Raw genomic sequence first — 17,263 nt, 5'->3', positions numbered from 1 at the left:
CTCTGCTTATTATAGTGAGTTCTCATTACAGTAAACTTCAGAAAGGCTTGGTTCTTCTGACAGTGTTTTAATCACGCTGCTGTTAATAAAGAGTAGATGTGATGGCGCAGGGTCAGTTATCAGTGAAAGGGAAATAATCTGCCCCATCTTTGGTGAAAAGAGAACCTGAAAGGCTTGGTGGACGTCTAGCCTGAATAAATACCCTTGAAGCATGGCCCCGTGGTTAAAACTAATCCAAGGCAGCCATATGGCTTCAAACCATAGGGCTTTCAAGCCAGAAATGGGAACTGATGGTAGAAGAATAGTGTCTGGATGGTTCAATGACTTTGTGATTTGGGGTATGTCATTTGCTATACCCCAAAATGGAGGCTTGGTTGGTTATTTAAATGACAGGTCCTTTGGGGCCACCTTATGCTCCTTGCTCTGTGGTCAACATGGCTTGAGGCAGGCTCTTGGCACTCTCTGTAGAAATTAGTCACAGCTGGATTGTCTTTTGCTTCAGAAATAAAATAGCAAGACCCCAAAATCTTTGCTGTCTTTTGCTGAAGCCGGGGTGTGTGACCAGGACACGGCTGGGTAATGGCCCCACCAGTGACAATGGGGCACAGCATCACCTCTCGCCATGGGTCCACATCCTCCCACTGCCAAAGCTACCTGCTTCTGGCTGCCCAGCTTAGAAATAGGGCCTCTGGGGATTACATGGTGTTATTTATATTCAGAGAAAATTTGCAACTGAAGTATTAAATCAACATATTTTTGGTCAGGTTTGGGTTTTTGGAGGGGGTTGTTTGGTTTTTTCCAACCCTCACTGAAATCAGCTTGTCTAAGTCATCACTCTCAGTGTCCTGGGGAAAAAAAATTGGGCCAAACCCCAAAATATAGTGAACATTTGAAGTCCTGGCAACCGTTTGGGGAAGGCCAGCGCTAGTAGTCCATGGCGTCCTCCCTGAGTACATCTCTGGAATGCTTCCTCACGTAACTGAGGTTATGGAGCTGAATGCTGTCTCGTAAATCCGGCCTGGAAAGGCGTCTCCTGAACTCATCTGTAGTAAAGTAGTAGATGACTGGGTCCACGCAGGAGTTCAAGCTGGCAAGGCACAAAGCTACAACGTGAAACACCGAGATCACCTTCTGGACGCACCCATTTTTGATCTTTTTGGTTTTGACAAAGAAATCTAGTGGAAAGCTGATATGATAAGGTGCAAAGCAAATCAGAAATACCAGAGCGCAGGTGAGAATCATCTTTAAAGCCTTTTTTTTTTCTCCGAGACCATGTGAAGCAGAATTTTGTTCTTTTAGTGATAAGATAGTCTTCCATGAGCAGTATAGGATGATGAGTAGGGGTGTTACGAACCCCACCAATTCACCTATCGTCATCATTGCAATGGAGATGGGAAGGTCAACTTCCTTTACGGGGAGGTCCACAAAACAGGTGTTTTTAGCATCCTGGTGAAGTCTGAGAAGCGGGAAAGGCAAACAGCCAACGCAGACCACGACCCACCCAACGATGCTGATATACACATCACAGATGCGTTTGCAGTCACTGAATTTGAATGGGTGCATAAGAAACAAATATCGTCTTACGCTGATGCAAACCAAGAAGTAGATGCTTGCATACATATTGACGTACTTCAGGTAGAAGCACAGCATGCAGAGACCTCCTCCAAATTCCCACGTCCCGGTCAAGTAGTAGAAAATCCTCAGGGGCAAGGACAAAACCTGCGATAGGTCAGCAATGGCTAAATTGATCATAAATATTACGGCCCTTTTAGTCTCTTTCATGTACCCGTAAAAGACCCACAAAGCTAACGTGTTTCCTATCAGTCCAGGGATCAGGATGAAAGTGTACGTAATAGCATAGTAGGGCTTGAGGTCTGTTTCGGTGCAGGTCGAACCGTTTGTCATGGTTGTGCTCCAGATCCGTGCTCAGCCCTGGCATGATAACATGTTCCTCACTCGTGTCCTGCAACCAGGTTGTCGGTGCTTAAATAAAAAGGTTCAGCCCTGGCATCCATGTGTGAGGCTTTGGTTACCAGATCATCGTGTCCAGTCTGGGGAGGAGCTTGGTTATGGGGTGAGTGAGTTAATGAAAGTCCTGGTCGTGCGCTTTGCTCATGCTCTTTGTCAGAGGTTACCAGACCTTACTCTAGTCGCTTGCAGGATTGACAGGAGGGCATCCACACTGAGAAATGCATCGTCGTGTGCCAAAGCAGTCGAGAGTTTGTCACTGGAGCTGCACCTCTGTCACCTTTTGGGTGGCATTTCAGCCACTTCTCTCAACGCAGGAGTTTGACAACTGACGTGGCCCCGCAGCTGGAAGACAGAAAGGTGCAGTTATAACACCGTGGGGAGGCACAGGTCTTACAAAGCAAAACGTACAGGAAAGCTTGCAAGAGCGGTAGGAGCATCTCTCTAGCAGAAACCTATTGCCAGTTGCATCTGTGGTGGCCAGCTCTTCTCCTGCCTAACAAGTACCATGCCTCAGCCAGTGAAGGGAGGTGTAAAACCACTGAGGAATAAATAGAAAATATGTTTAATTGCTGCTACAAAACAGCCTCCTGTGCTGTATCAGCAAGCAGAAGCCACCCCCAATCGCAGTGCCTATTTAACTTGCTGCCAGGTTTCTGCAGCTGTATCTTTCCCAGCTTCAGCTTTTCCATCCGAATCTCCCTTTACCTCTGGTTGCATTGGTTGCCCCATGCCCGAGCGTGTGGCCAGCGCAGAGATGCTCCGGCAAGCGCTGTGCCTGCATCCCTCCTCGCTGCCCTGCCGCGGGCAGAGGGATACTCTCACCTCATACAGCACTCATGAGTTTAACACTCTCCTGGTCTTCCCAGGAAAGCCCTGCAGAAACTTCCCACCCTCCCCATGGCTCCAGACAGCCAAGAAGACGGCAGCGAAATCTGCTCCTTATATAAATGAGCCTGACACACACACCTGAGATATAAACATTTTCAACCGGTGCAGCCGTTGCTGCTGCAGCACGGAGTGGAAGTCCCAAGTCAGTGGCTTTCATCTACTTTTTCATTTATCTTTCATAAATAGAATATAAAACATACTTGCATGCAAGCAGGGACAACTGGCCCACTTATTAAACACTTTTTGCTGCAGAACTACATGCATGATTTTAAATTTTACTTTCTTAGAACTGCTTTTTCTAAGCCTTTCCTTTACCCATCTTGCACATGTGACTGCTGCAGCTGTTGGAAATACGAGATATCGTCACTAAAGTGACTGTAGGTGGACTTTATTTTAAAATTGTTCGCATGGTAAGCAGCTGATATTATCTGAATCTGTTAGACAAAAAAAAAATCCAACCAGATCTGATAAATATAGAGGAAATTCAGATCTCTGTCCAAACTCTCTCAGGTTTGCCTTTTGCTTCAGCATGAAGAATTAACCTACAGGTCTAAGTGGGAAAATTTTGTAGGTACCAACCAAGATGCCAAAGGCACATTTATAAAGGCAAATTATATCCTGCTGTAATCTTTGATGTTTTTTCCTGTACTTTGAGGTGTAGGCATTAAAATGTGAACATTTATTAATGAAGCCAATGTTCAACACTTGCCAGTGTGATTGCACCAAAACTTTGAAGTAGCTTTGGGTGGAAACAGAAAATCTTCAGCAAAAGGAAACAGTTCGGGGGGCAGCTTTTCTGCATCTATTTGTGTAGTTTCTCTTGCATACACCATTGAGTAACGAGTCCAATGAGACTGAGATGTCTTCCTTTCTTCCAGGGAGCCAGCATCTAACACAACCAGCAGAGCAAAATGGCTTGTGAAATAATCCCATTAAGCTTCAGCAGCAATGATTAATAAGTCATAGAGTTAATTAGCCTTCTGTTCAAAGACTTTCCAATTCTTTTATTAATTCTCTGCCCAACTTCCGATGCACAAGCCTGCACAACTAATTCTAGAAATGTAAGTAATCTCTTCATCGTGCAGGAAAACTAATTGGTGCTCACCTACTTGTCACTGGTGGATAACTTGGGCCAAGGGGTTTGGTTTCCATTTGCTGGCTCTTGACTGGCACGAGTAACTGGGAGGGGATTGTGGATGTGTCTGGATTTTGGCAGTACCTGTCATGTCTTGGGGTTCCCTGCGCTTCAGAACTTCCCCTCAGCAGCTGGTTAACCCCTCTCGGGCTTCCTGACAGCAGCGTCTGCTTGGGATGGATTCCTGCCTTCTCCTCTGTACCGGGATGGAGCCAAACCATGTGGCCAAAACCAGTACATCCTCCCCGAGTGGTCAGAAATTGCCTTGCTGGGCTTGAAAAAATGCTGAGTATAGGTACAGGCAGAGCAGGCTGCACTGGGAAAGCAGCCAGAGCTGCTTAGTGAGGACTGGGACTTCTAGAGGATGGGAGGGATGCTCTCATGTTGGTTTTCCATGGGGATGGTGAGGCCCTGTGAAGATGTGCCCATCTTTACTGTTACAGCAAACTCCTCAGTGTGATGTGTCCGGGCTTCCCATCCAGGTCCTGCTCCTGCTGGGGTGTCCGAGCAAAACAACCGCGTTGTAGGTCCCTGGGCTGTGCCCAGGCAGAGGGACCGGGACACCGGTGAGCAGGTGCATCCTCTCACTGCCGGACACCTCCTCTATTCCTCTTGGCTTCCCAGGTACCATGTCCCCTAGGACATGAGCAGCCTGCCCAGCAGAGCAAGGGTGGCTTGTGAGGAGCTGCACAGCTTTGTCTTGGCTCGATTTTCACTTCCTTTCACCCAGAACATCTCAACTTCTTTGCCTAAAGTTTGCTCTGAAGCGCCAGCAGCGAGGAGCTCGGGTGACTTCGCGGTGCCATCGCTCTCTGCCCACGCGGTGTCCCGCTCCTGCAGATGCACACGTGCCCAGCTGGCACCGCTGCTGTGAACGCTGCTCAGGCAGGGCTACGCCAGGCTGGGGAGCATCTACGGGGGCGTTTGCAAGATAAAGCCCTAAACTTGCATCACCCAGCTCTTCCTTCCAGTGACATTTTTAAATTTTATGTTTTTTAAAACAAGCTTGTCTTTCCTCTCATCTCTTGCCCAGGGGCTCCTATCACCCGGTCAGGGAGGCTGAATCATGCTCCTTTCCCTCTGGCTGCATTCCGGGGTGGGTAAATCCACCCCACCTCCATTGCTGGGCCACGAGACATGCGAAGGGAAGGACAAGGTGCAGTCCCAGCCCATCTGTCCGCAGCCCAGTGCACACACACATGCACACCAGCATTTTTCCTGCTGCCCACCCCAGTGCCTACATTTCCCCGTCCCCACCTCACAGCAACTTTCCTGCAACACCATCCTCCGCTCCCTCCAGCCCAGCCCAGGGGCAGAGAAACGCTTGCAGCACCTTCCATCTCTCCCTGGGGCTCCAAACCCACAGCATGAGGGGTCCCAGAAGGCCCAGCTAAACCTGGGGAGCAGCAAGGGTGCTTGCCCAGAGCCCCCAGAAACACCCCCGGGAGAGCGGCCACCCTCGGAGCAGGGGTAAAAACGCTGCAATGTGAGAAACTGCACTTTGGAAATCCCGAGCAGTAACATCGTGAAGTTCAGCCAAATGTGCTATGTAAAAACAGCAGGATGCTAAAAAAAGCTCCAGAAAGAGGAAATTCTGTTTCTCATGCTCTGCGCTCGCTTCCCCTCGGCACAGGGGGCTGGCTGGGGCAGCAGGTGTGAGACTCTCCCTAGGCATGGCTTCCTTCTTCCCCGAATGGTTTTTTCCCCCTATTTTACCAAGGAGACCTCACAGTCAGCCACGTCAGGGCACTATGTGAAGATTTCTCCTTTGTACTTAATGAGTCAGAAACACTAGGTGAGTTTTGTAGCCAGCCTTTATAGCCAGGGCTTGTTAATGCTTGTTAAAGCCGGGCACGTATTGTGTAAAGTATTTTCCATATGCTGAAGGGCAGCCATATATCCATATGCTCCATGTGAACAAGCACAGGAGCTGGGGATGCAGGAGCAGTCACTTCCACCCATCACACCCTCCATGGGTAATCAAGCCCCTCACCTGAGGATGGTTATAACTGCCTGGGTGAACCCAGGACCCTCGTTAGCAAATCCTGTGGGTTTTACCCCAGGAAGCAAAGCCACAGCAGCTCTTAAAACCCAGCTCAGAGAAGGAGAGGCTCTTAGACCAGCTTAGGGGAAAGCAGCCTGGGGCTAGGCACTGTTTGTAGGTGCTGCCCCTGCTGCAGCTTCATGCCTGGTCCCTTCTTGGAGCTTAGGTCCTTAGGGAATCTGGGATGCTGCCCAACACCTCCTGCTCCCTCCCAGAACCAGGGTACAAGATCAGTCTGGCTGGATCCTGCCACCGAGCACCATTCTTGCAAGGACCGCTGCTGGCCCAGGTGAGCAGTGGATGCGTAGGCACCCCGTGTTTGGTGTGGGGCTGGTATTTATGCCGTAAAAACATGGAAAACCTATGGCAGAGGTGATGTGGGCAGAGCAGTAGCTGGTGCTGCCCTGGGCACCCTGGTGTCATCTGCTGACTTACCCTTTTGGGAGGAGGCTTGGCTGTGCTGCTGACCAGGACCTCTCTTCTATTTTTCTTCTTCCTTTGTGGCCTAAAATAAGAGGAGAATGTGTACAGGGGTAATTTCAAATAGAAATTTAGTTTCCTGCTGAATGTGCTCAAGCAGAGGTGGTGTGGTGGTGGCTCTGTCCCTCCCTGGGTGTTCCCTGGGGATGTGGGGACATGGGAGCTGGCTCAGGGACTGGAGCAGGGCACCAGTGTCCTGGGCTTCTCCCAGTAACCACTTGTTTTGTCTGTCATCTGAAGTGCTGCTGTCCTATTTTGGTGGAGATAACTACTGTTAGTAGTAATTAATAGGCATTAACTGAAAATAGAAATGATAGAAATATAAACTGACCATTGTGTAGGATTGCTTTTTAGTTCTTTTAAAAAATGTCAGGGGAGGATAAAGGCTTTTCTCCCTTGAAGCAGTTGTCTGGTAGATATCTGGGGTTTGTATCTCCTTCCATAGGAGCAATGTTGCCTCTTGCTGTGCTAACTGTGCAGATTTCTCTCTTTTATTTTCTCTATGGTGGCATCTGCCCACAGAGGCCACAGGTTTTTTGTTAGGCATCCTCAGGGCCTCCTGTGTTTTGCTGTGCTTGTCCTGACCCAGTGGAAACCCTGAGCCCCTGCCTGCCTTACCCCAGTCTGGGTACCAGCGGCCTCCAGAGCATCCCTCCCCTCGCCCAGCATCTGTTCTGCACCTCACACTAGGCATGCTCTGAGTTGCCGTAATATATTTGCTAATGCTGCGCTCGCAAAGCAATGCGGATGAGAGCAGCTTTGTCATTTGACTCAGTTGCAGAGTACCAGAGCAAGTGCCTGTTCATCCCATCCAATTTCTGTGGTTAAATTTCTGAAATGTGAGTCACTAAAGGTGGTGAGTGTTTGTTCCAGGGGAAAAAGCAGCGAAACAGCCAAGATTTTACAGGTTAGGACTGTGGGGCATTGGCACAGCTGAATGAAAAGCTTTCTTTCTATTTGTTCTTTCATTAATTTCTCATTTGCTCATCATTAAGGTAACAGAGTGTTTCCCTGGGATGCCTACTCCCTGCCTTGCCCTTGCTCCCTGCCTTTCTGCCCATGTCCATGCTGGGAGGAGCGGCAGAGCTGCCAGCATCTGCTTGAGGGAAACTCCTCCTCTGGCACTGAAATTTTGGGAAGGGGCTGCGGGGCTGGAGCCCCGGGGGACCTCACTGGGAAGAGGGGCTGGGCTGCGGTGGTGGGGGGCCGGCTGTGTGCTGGTGTGCGGTGAGTCAGGCAAGCAGGCAGCTGGGGACACCAGGGGGATTTTGGCTGGGTAAATTCCAAGAATATGCAGGAAAAAATAAATGCTCCAGTTTAATGTCGTGTGAAACATGCTGCTTTTGCCTTTTAATCCTTTGCAAAAGCTCTTGTCGTCCCTTCTTAATATTTATCCCAGTTAAAAAGGGAAAATAAACCCGGAGCAGCAATGTTGTGTATTAGCCTAATCCCCCACCCCTCTTCTCCCTTCCTGGCACACTCTGATGTCCCTAGTAGATGTACATGGTTACAAGCACCAAAGCTGCCCGTTTTCCACCCAAACAGTCAGCACATCCCCCCCCCAGGGATGCGCAGCCGCGTGCCTGTGCTCCCTGGGCTGTGAGCAGTGGTGGTGGTGGCACAGATGACCCTGCCTCCTCCTCCTCCTCTTCCTCCCTCCCCGTGTTCTTGCAGCTCAGTGGAAAATTGCCAGTGGAAAGTCAGCGTACTGCCTTTTGTAAGGAACAGACTGTTTAAGAAAATCCATTGGACAAATGCAGCGAGATGAACCCAAGTGAGACCTGGAGTAATGAGTAAATCGGAGGAGTTATCCCTGTGCTTGTGGAGATGAGGCTGTATGGCCTCAAAAAGTCTGCTTCACAAGCAGCTGTGGGTTTTGCAAAGGTTAAGAACCGCCACAATTGGCGTTATTCTCAAACGCAGCTTCTCGATACTCATGTAACCATAATAGAAATATGGTTTGAAACTTCACGGCTGGCTGTTTTGGCTTCAGCCGTACCCTTCCTCTCCCTCACATACACAGAGCATCTCATGAGCACTTATAGGAGCTCACTCTTCTGATCAATGGCGGTACTGGCTCCTCACCCACACCTGAGCTTCGCCTGCATCTCTTTGCTTCTACTCATTTACTTTTGGAGATTCATGGGGGTCGGTCGTTAACACTGCACCCTCCTGCCTCTAGGTCAGGTGTCCCCATCCCCTCTCGGCACTCTCAGCGCGACTAAGAAGAGGCACCAAGTCTATGTAGCAATAATCAAAAAAAGGACGATTTAAACCCATTACCCTGAACCAAAAATAACTGAGGATAAAAGAATATCGGTCCTACCTTTGCCGTCTTGGCGGGCTGCTCCGGTGTGACCCCGCGGGTGCTGGCAGCGGTTCCCACCCCTCGATGTGCAAAGCAAAAGTGCAACTGCCGGGAGCAGCAGCCTGCCCCCACGCAGGAGGGGAGCGGGGCCCTCCCCGGCCATGCTGCTCCTCCCACCCGTGGGTCTGAGCTGGACCTGACCCTTTTTCTTTCTTTTTTTGTGGTTATATATACTTCTCTATATATATCCCTATATATATGTAAAGGCGCTGTTGGTTTCGGGGTGTTTTGGAAACTGCCAGTGTGGCATGGCAATGGCTGTTTGCCGCGAGGCTGGGGTGACAGCAGCTGCCAGTCACCCGCTGCCGGGGCCGGGGGGGCTCGACACTCCGCCAGCACCCAGCTGAAGCGGTGAGGGGTCCCACGGGCAAGCGCCTGCTTGTAGAGTCCCCTTCTGCTAAGGACACCGAGCTAACGAGGCTGATGAAGCGAGATGCTTCAGCAATTATTTTCCTCTCCCTGTTCCAGCTTTCTGAGAAAGGTTCTTTGCTCTCATCTGGATGTTTTTACCCCTACACTGGTGGTCCCTGTACCCGGTACTTTGGGGGGGCTTCAGAAAGTCACATTGAACCTGATCATGGTCCGGTTTGGGCTTCCCCAAAACCAGGAGGTTCTCCACGGTCATTATTTTCTTATTCAGTGGATTTCCACAGCTCATGCGGAGCAAACCAGGCCCAGAGCCAAGGACTCTTCTCTTCCAAATGAATGCTTGTGCCACGAAGCGGTGTCACCCATCACTGTGTTCCTGAGCCGTGGCAGATCCCGGGCTCGGCACCCAGTGGGTGCTCGGCAGGCAATGGCTATCAGCAGAGGGCGGTGCTGGCCACGGCATGGTGACTTTATGCTCGGTGACTTTATGATTTTGAAAAGTAGCACTTCTGTAGTTATCCATCTGGGGCCTCTAGCTCAAGAAGTACTAAAAAAATTTTTCTTTTTTTAAGATCAAGAGGGATTGAGGATTCTTGATTCAATTGGTTATTTTGAAAAAGTGACTTTTTTAACCCTTTCTGTAGCAAATAATTTCAGATTGAATTGTGACATTTAAATTTGCATTTATTCATTCTTCTTGTGTGTCTGCTCAGGAGAACAGGACTTATTTTGCAGGATGATTTGGGGAGAGGGTTGCAGCTCTGCAGAAGGGGCTGCAGCGGCCCGGCAGCGCAGTCCACTGCAGTGTTCCCACCGCAGCATCCCGTGCTCACAGCAGGTACCAGGGTCTTGGGGACACCTACTCCTTTAAAGCGTTATTGATTTACTCGTATGACAATTCCAGCTTATAGCAGGGTTTTGTAGCCCTATCTACTTTTTCATTGTGGTTTATAGGAATTTAATCCCTTGGGCACATCATGGGCTTTTATAGAGTGTGCCAGGTTTGTCACCCCTGCGGTGGCACAGCTCCTTGCTGGGGCTTTGCAGCTTGTACCTCCTGAAACACGTGGGTGCTTGCCTGTTTCAGCAGCTAATACTCCTACTAGTTAAAGCTTCTAGCCTTTTTTTTGAAGCCTGCTGATTACTTAATGTGCCTTAATTAATCTTGTGGGGGAGCTAGAGCTTTCAGCACTGTGGGATCTTTGCTGCAGAGTTGTCCCCTTGGGATGGATTAATCTGCTGATGCTTTTGGACTAAAAGCAGCAGAGGTTTGGGGTTTATTGCTTAAATGGGGCTTGTTGCAGAGTCTCCTGGGAGATGTGCTGAGACCTCGGTGGAGGATGCTGGCTCAGTTTGCATTAGTCCTGGAGCATTTCTGTAACTGCAGTGGGATCTGGGATGCAAAACTTTCCCCGTGCTTGCCAGTGCCTCCTGGCAGCTGCCTCTGCCGTGCACTCTCACACTTTGTAAAGCATTTTCACTGTAGTGATTTAAAGAAAAACCTTTTATTAAAAAAAACAAACAAACAAAAAAAACCAACCCCAAACATGATGTAAAACCTGGCAGTCCCCAGGCTCTGCCCCTGCCTGGCCAGCCTTTCCCTGCGTGACCCTGGCACCCCCCTGACTCCCACAGGGACCGTGGGGCCAAGGGGGACGGTTTGGACACCGCTTTAATAGACAGCAAAATTGAGGCCAGTCCCATGAATAAGGGTTGTACCAAACCCCCATGGCTGAACAGCACCTGGGCTCTGAAGATATTGTCCTTTCCTTTTCCCAATCAAAGGTGATGCTCAATTTTGCGCTTTCATTTCCGCAGAAGCCAGCCTATTTATAAGAAAGCATAGCTTGCGCTTGGGGCAGCGCGTGTACTTACTGTACGGATAGACTTCTTGTTTCAAAAACACCTTTCAGAGCATAACCATATCCTGTTTTGCTGGTGCCGTGCTCTGCACGCAGCCGGTATCCATCCCGTTTCCCGTCACTCCAGGAGCTCTCGCGTGCGGCAGCGCCGGTTCAGCCGTGCGTGGGTGGGAACCCGAGGGTCCCTTCCCCTGCTCGCCTTTTCCAGCAGTCGAATGCCAGTCTCTGAGTCGTGCCATCCCCTAGCACAGGGTGCACAGTGGCAGCACTGGCCGGACCCTCCCCAAACCTGCCGTAGTTGAAGCCATCAAAAATTGGGAGAACTTGGAGCTGGGCACCAAAACACAAAGCAATTATTTTACAGTATACGATAAAATTTTTCTAATGCTTATATTTTTCTCTTACATTACTTATATTTTATCTTATACTTTTTTACCTTATAAAAATCGGAAATTTTCAGTTCCTCTAAGCTTGTGCTTCATGACCTTGTAGGAGATCCTCAAAAAAGCCGCTAACCTCTTTCTGGTCTGCACTGACAGTCTAGAATAGAAATAATTCCTGAGAATAGGTTGCATGTCTGTCTTTTCTCTGCACGTGGCTGGTGATGTTTTGCTCGGTGATGAGCTCAGGGAAGGGCAGGCAGCGGGCAGGAGCGTGTTTGCAGAGGGGGAGCAGGCACAGGACCCTGGCCCCGCTGCCCACGGGTGCGCTGGGCTCTCGCCCACAGCTCCCAGCATCAGCAGGGCTCGCACGCAGCCAGGGATGCAGCCGTGCTGCTTTCACTGCGCCCGGGGCTGAAAAGTTCTGGATTTTCCTCGCTAGCCTTGGTGCCTGCCCTATCCGCCTACAGCAGGGAAATTTTCTTTAAAAAACAAAAAAAAAAATTCCCCTGTTTAGAGGAGGAGGACTGAGTGATTGGTGTGGCAGTAACTGCTGGAAAGGACTTGCTGACTGCTGCAAGGTTAGAGGCTTTGACTATTTCTCGGAGGAGGGTTAACACGGTGTTGAATGCAGCTGTGGCATCGACACAGAGTTCCCAAAACCCTTTCCCTTGTGCCATGAGCAGGACCCTGCAGCGCAGGAGGGACTGACAGACGTCCCAGGGTCTCTAAAATGGTGCAGTCCTGTTGAACACCAGTGACTTGGCTGAGCCTGTGGATCTAAAAAATTGGACTTGGGTCTGATGAAATCATGACTGTCTGGAAAAGTGCTTCCTGGCTCAGCTTGGTTTCAAGCAGCAATATTTGCTTTCTGTATGTTTAGATTGCACTCAGAGTTGAAGTTGTTGTGTTTGTTCCTTTGCCAGGGGCAGTGCTTTCCCCTCTCTTCGGCATGAGGTGGGTGGATGGAGAAGCAGCTCATTGCCAGCAGTGGTGGCTATTAGCACTGTGCCAAAAATCATCAGTCTGAGTCTCGCTACTGGGTAGGTGGTGCTAGCTCTGCCGAGAGCTGAGGCTGAGTGGTTTTCCAGAGGCAAAGTCACTTTACTGGGGCTGGACTGGAAGCATGTGGTCACGGAGGGAGGAAAGAGATATTTTTAGCAAAGAGAAAAGCAACCTTCCCTCCTTCCTTGCAGTGCCTTAGTGTTGTGCACAAGAGACGTCTAAATGGATATTCTTAAGTACTGCATAATTTTAGTGTAGTATGTATGCAGGGGTGTATGTGTATATGGATGGACACACATATATAAAAGCAACTAAGCAGTTCTAGTCAAAGCCGGCTGTAAAGGATTAAGCCATATAGAATAATTAATTGCATGTGAAAAGCTCAGGATATGCGGACGTCATCGGTGCCGGCGGAGGTCTGGCTGAGCTGCCTGCTTCGCTCTCCCTGCCGCTGCAGCATCTCACCCTTCCCTGAGGGTGGTTCTGGAGCAGAACCTCCTGCCAGCATGCCTTGCTGGGGAGGAAATTATCGCAGCCAAAATAGTCACCAGTGGCTTATTGGTCTGAGCTCTCGGGCTGGCTGAGGCCACCTGGCACACCGATGCCAGAGCATCGTGCCATGGATTTATCCATATGGAGAGCTGAGGGTGGTACGTGGGACCACGAGTGCCCTGGGTAAGGGATGTGTTCTTGGTGCTTTTGCCACTGGATATGCTCGCGAGAGCATGGCCAGCATCTGGAATGACCTGGAAATTTCCCTTACCTGAAAATTAACAAGGCTAAAGCACCATACTGGGTTATTACTGGCTGATTTTGCCATGTGAATAAAAGGTTTAATGCCCACAGGTAATGGCTTTGAGAAAGAAATCCTTTTCAGGATTTCTAAATCTTAATTTACCCTGCCCTTTTTTCCCCCACACGTCAGCTCCCAGTCCCTTCCTCTCCCTTCTCTTCAACTTGAGCTTTTCCCTTGTGAGAAGTTAGCTCACACCTTGGCCTCAGCAAAGCAAATCCTCAGCGCAGCAGCTCTTTATCTAAATCTTCTTGGGGACACTGTAGAGCCAGACATCCCCCAGCCTGCTCTGACCTGCTGCCCCCAATAATCCCCCCCAGCTCTTGCATCTCTGCACCAGGGACCAGCAGCATCCCTGTCTGTCTATGATCCCCCCTTGATGAAGCATCCAGGTGGCAGAGCTCCTGCTGACCCTAAATCCCTGCAGTTTGGGTCCCAGTGCCCAGCCAGGGTGTTTGTAGTAGTGGAACTTGGTGGACTGTGATAAAACAGGAGGATTGGCAGGCGTCTTGTGGCCTCTGAAGGGCAAAAAGCACCGGTCTGCACTGGAAAAGGATATTTCTTCAGGGTCTGGTTTGCATAAAACCCAGCAAAAATCCTTGCTATCCAGTGCATCTAACCCAGAAAGGGATTTTTCTGCTGTATTTGTAACGCAACCTGCGGTGCAGACAAGCCCGAGGGGTGGCAGGGGCAGCCTGGGTAAGGGTTGCTGTTGTGTTTTCACGTGACGGATTAGTGAGAGCTTTTGGTTTGCTTTCTCTTTCCTGTTTTTTTTTTGGAAGGGGGAAGCTGCATTGCACAAACTTCAGAAAAGCTGTGCAATCTGAAAACAAGCTGGCAAAGTCCCAGTGGTAACTGAGACTACTGGGAAACCTGGAGCTGATGCTGACAGTAAGGTCAGAGCCACAATACGGCCTTTGCAGTCAGTCAGCAGGACTTATAAATATCTAGCTGTGGTTATTGAGGGCTACCTGGATGTCCATTCCAGCTACTCAGGGTTATACCATTCCCGAAAGACACTTACAGGCTAAAACCACAGTCCTGGTTAAGGTGCTGGTGGTGTGACTTGTGTCTGTGGCAGCTGCCTGGAACCGGGTCTTGCCAGCCATGGCATCGGTGAGTTTTTCTTGGGTTTCCTGTTTGCCTGCACGGGTTGCTGGGTTTGTGCCAGTTTTTTTTCAGCCCTGAAAACTCTTCCTCCCCCCCCACCCCTGCAAACAAAGAAAACATGTCCTTTTGTTGGGGTTGGGTTTTTTGGTTTTTGTTTGGGGTTTTTTTGAGAGGAAGAGGAGATTTGGGACACAGCAAGCTGCAGGGCAGCATGTTTTCTGCCCATCTCTGGCACACTAGGTACCAAAGGAAATCCCTCCAGGTTGTCTGGATCTCCCCTAATCTTTCTAAGAGTGGCCTTGGCAACGCAAGGGTAAACCACTGCCCACTCCGTGCTTCCCAGAAATGCTGCATGGGTTGGAAATGTGCATCCAGTCATCAGCAAAGCTGTTTTCTATCAAACCCCTCTGCCTACGTTTACTTATATAATTCCCCGAGGGTTTTTTGGCATTGCCATCATCAATGTGTTAGCCCACAAGGAGGAAACCTCGCAGCCCCCGTGCTGGCCACTGTGCGAGGAGCTGTGGTGGCAATGGGACCTCTCAGAGCCCCAAACTGGGGTCCCCCCTCTGCAGATTTTACCGTTGCTCTGAGAGCAGACACGGTGCATAATGAGACTATTTACAAGCACTTAAAATAATACCCATGATACTAAAATATGTGTTGAGATCATTTTATTTCCTCTCGAGTTTGAAGCTTTAAGGATGCACTTTGGTCAGTTTTGTAAACTTTTCTCGGTACCTAGTGAGGGCTGGGACCTTTTCTGTTTTTTAAAGCAAAACCGAGAGGCTTGGATAACATCTTAATCTGCAACCACAGGCTTTGGCAAAATGCCAAATAATACAAGACTCCTAATAACACAAGGCAAGGCCAAATACTAGTCCTCCCTTCTGCTGCTTGTGCCAGGTCTCTGCGAGTAAATGTGCCCTGGGAGATGTCCTTCATCTTTCCTCTTTGCTTGTGGCATATCCAGTCACAATCTGTTTTCTAAGAGTTCATCCCCTCATAACCAGTTGAGCATCCCGCAGCTCCCAGGAGCCAGGCAGACTCCTTGCTCAGCTCTGGGTACCGTTTTCAGTAGCGTGAGCTGAGCCCAGTTCATTTGAAAACTCCCTTTAACACTGATGTGGATATAGGTTAATACTTTTTGCTTGATATATGTTGGTAAAGTTATAGTCTTGCAGTCCGGATTAGGCTAGTTTAGGTCCAGATGATTGATTTTTGCGATGGAAAGAGGTTCAGTTTACATGGAGATAACTAGCTGTCCTGATCTAGAGTCTCACACGAGTGTGTCAGAGGCTGTAAGTCATCATGGGTCACAGGTAGCTGTGGTTGGAGCTGAAACTCCCCTGGTGCTGCCTGCCTGAGCTGTACTGAGGCTGAGCCGCCTGCTTACACCTAAGGATTCAGAAGGACTTTCAAAAATGACAAATATGTAGAAGCACTGAAACAACAGGAATGAGAGGGACCTGAGCCCGGCTGCAGTTCAGCACACGAGAAGTACGGGCATCGGTGACAGCTGTTTGGGGTATTTTAACAACATCATGATGGAGAAGGCTGTAAGGCAAACAGTCCCCAGCAGCAACAACGGAACCAGCAAGTCTTTTTGCATCAAAATGTCCCTTTAGGTCAGATCCTGGCATCTGTTGCGCACAAGGGTAATTCAAGACTTATCTGGAGACCTAACGCAATCTTCACTCAAGCTATAAGAAGCATGTACATGGACAGAAATGGCTTATGTTTCAAGAGATGGACTCCAGCAGAAGCTCATCGGGTGGCATGGGGGGGATTTCCATGCTATTTATTCGGCCAAAGAACTTGGGAAGAGACCAAAACTTAAAGCGTGGCAGATTTCTCCTCTTCATACGAATGTCGTGGCTGGTTTCGGTGATGGAGAGGCTGTTCCCGCGGCGTGTGAACCAAGCCCGCAGGGCAGCACAGCTGTGGTGCAGCAGCTGGTCCTGGAACTCGGAGGTCATGAAGTAGTAGAGGACCGGATCCAGGCAGCAGTTGAGACTCGCCAGGCAGAGGGAGATGGGGTGGAAGCGGAGCGTGCTCCTGTGAACGGCACAGTCCTGGATGATGTTCTCTATCACCATCATGAAGAACGGGAAGTTGATGTGGTAGGGGGTGAAGCAGATGAAGAAGACGGCCGCGCACATCAAGACCATGCGCAAAGCCTTCTGCTTCTCGCTAGTGTTTTGCAGCTGCGTTGGACACTCCCGCAGCGACTGCCACATCTTCCAAGTGCAGCAGGCGATGATGCCGAAGGGGATGACAAACCCAAACAGCTCCGCTACTGTCACCAGCGCAATGGAGGCTCCTGGGCTCAGCTGCTTCACCCCCAGGTCTGAGAAGCATGTGTTTGTGCTGTTGGACAAGGCTGGGCTTCTCACTATGAGCAGGGGTAGGCACGCTGCCCCGACGAAAAGCCAGACGGCAGCGCTGATGGCTGCGTCGTACCGCTGCTTCCAGTCGTTGGCTTTGAAGGGATGGAGGAGGAAGAGGTACCGCTGGATGCTGATGCAGGTGAGGAAGCAAATGCTGGCGTACATGTTGAGATACTTCAAGTAGAAGCAAACCTGGCAAAGAAAACTTCCAAACGGCCATGTGTGGTTTATGTAGTAATACATCCGTAAGGGCAGCGAGAGGACGTGAGCCAGGTCGGCCACTGCCAGGTTGATCATGAAGATGACGGCTTTGCTCTTCTTGCTGATGAAGCGACACAAGACCCATAAGGCAGCGCTGTTTGCCAGGAGGCCGGGGATGAATATGATGGTGTACGTGGTTGCGTACAGGGTGGACTGGAAGGACATCTGGGGATCGGTACAGTTCCTGGAGGACATGTTGCTCTCCAT

The 17,263-nt window shown here is 49.8% G+C and overlaps 2 protein-coding genes across 2 annotated transcripts; both read right to left on the bottom strand.

Moving 5' to 3' along the window:
- Positions 1-792: 792 nt before the first annotated feature.
- GPR174 (G protein-coupled receptor 174) lies at positions 793-8,909 on the bottom strand. Its single transcript, XM_010572394.1, has 3 exons — positions 8,845-8,909; positions 6,474-6,543; positions 793-2,313 (listed from the first exon to the last, which is right to left on the bottom strand). The coding sequence occupies exon 3, from the start codon at positions 1,903-1,905 to the stop codon at positions 925-927; it is 981 nt and encodes a 326-aa protein (XP_010570696.1). The 5' UTR covers positions 1,906-2,313; positions 6,474-6,543; positions 8,845-8,909; the 3' UTR covers positions 793-924.
- A 7,238-nt stretch (positions 8,910-16,147) lies between these two features.
- LOC104834797 (putative P2Y purinoceptor 10) lies at positions 16,148-17,263 on the bottom strand. Its single transcript, XM_010572396.1, has one exon. It carries the CDS (start codon positions 17,261-17,263, stop codon positions 16,148-16,150), a length of 1,116 nt encoding a protein of 371 aa, XP_010570698.1.

Source organism: Haliaeetus leucocephalus, unplaced genomic scaffold (genome assembly GCF_000737465.1).
Source record: "Haliaeetus leucocephalus isolate CR32 unplaced genomic scaffold, Haliaeetus_leucocephalus-4.0 Scaffold340, whole genome shotgun sequence".
Taxonomy (NCBI): Eukaryota; Metazoa; Chordata; class Aves; order Accipitriformes; family Accipitridae; genus Haliaeetus; species Haliaeetus leucocephalus.
Note: the sequence above shows the minus strand (reverse complement) of the source record. Positions and strands in the feature narration are given on the sequence as shown.

What these genes read in the sequence shown, in the direction of transcription:
- LOC104834797 (XM_010572396.1), bottom strand. Translation starts at nt 17,263, where the DNA reads ATGGAGAGCAACATGTCCTCCAGGAACTGTACCGATCCCCAGATGTCC.
- GPR174 (XM_010572394.1), bottom strand. Translation starts at nt 1,905, where the DNA reads ATGACAAACGGTTCGACCTGCACCGAAACAGACCTCAAGCCCTACTAT.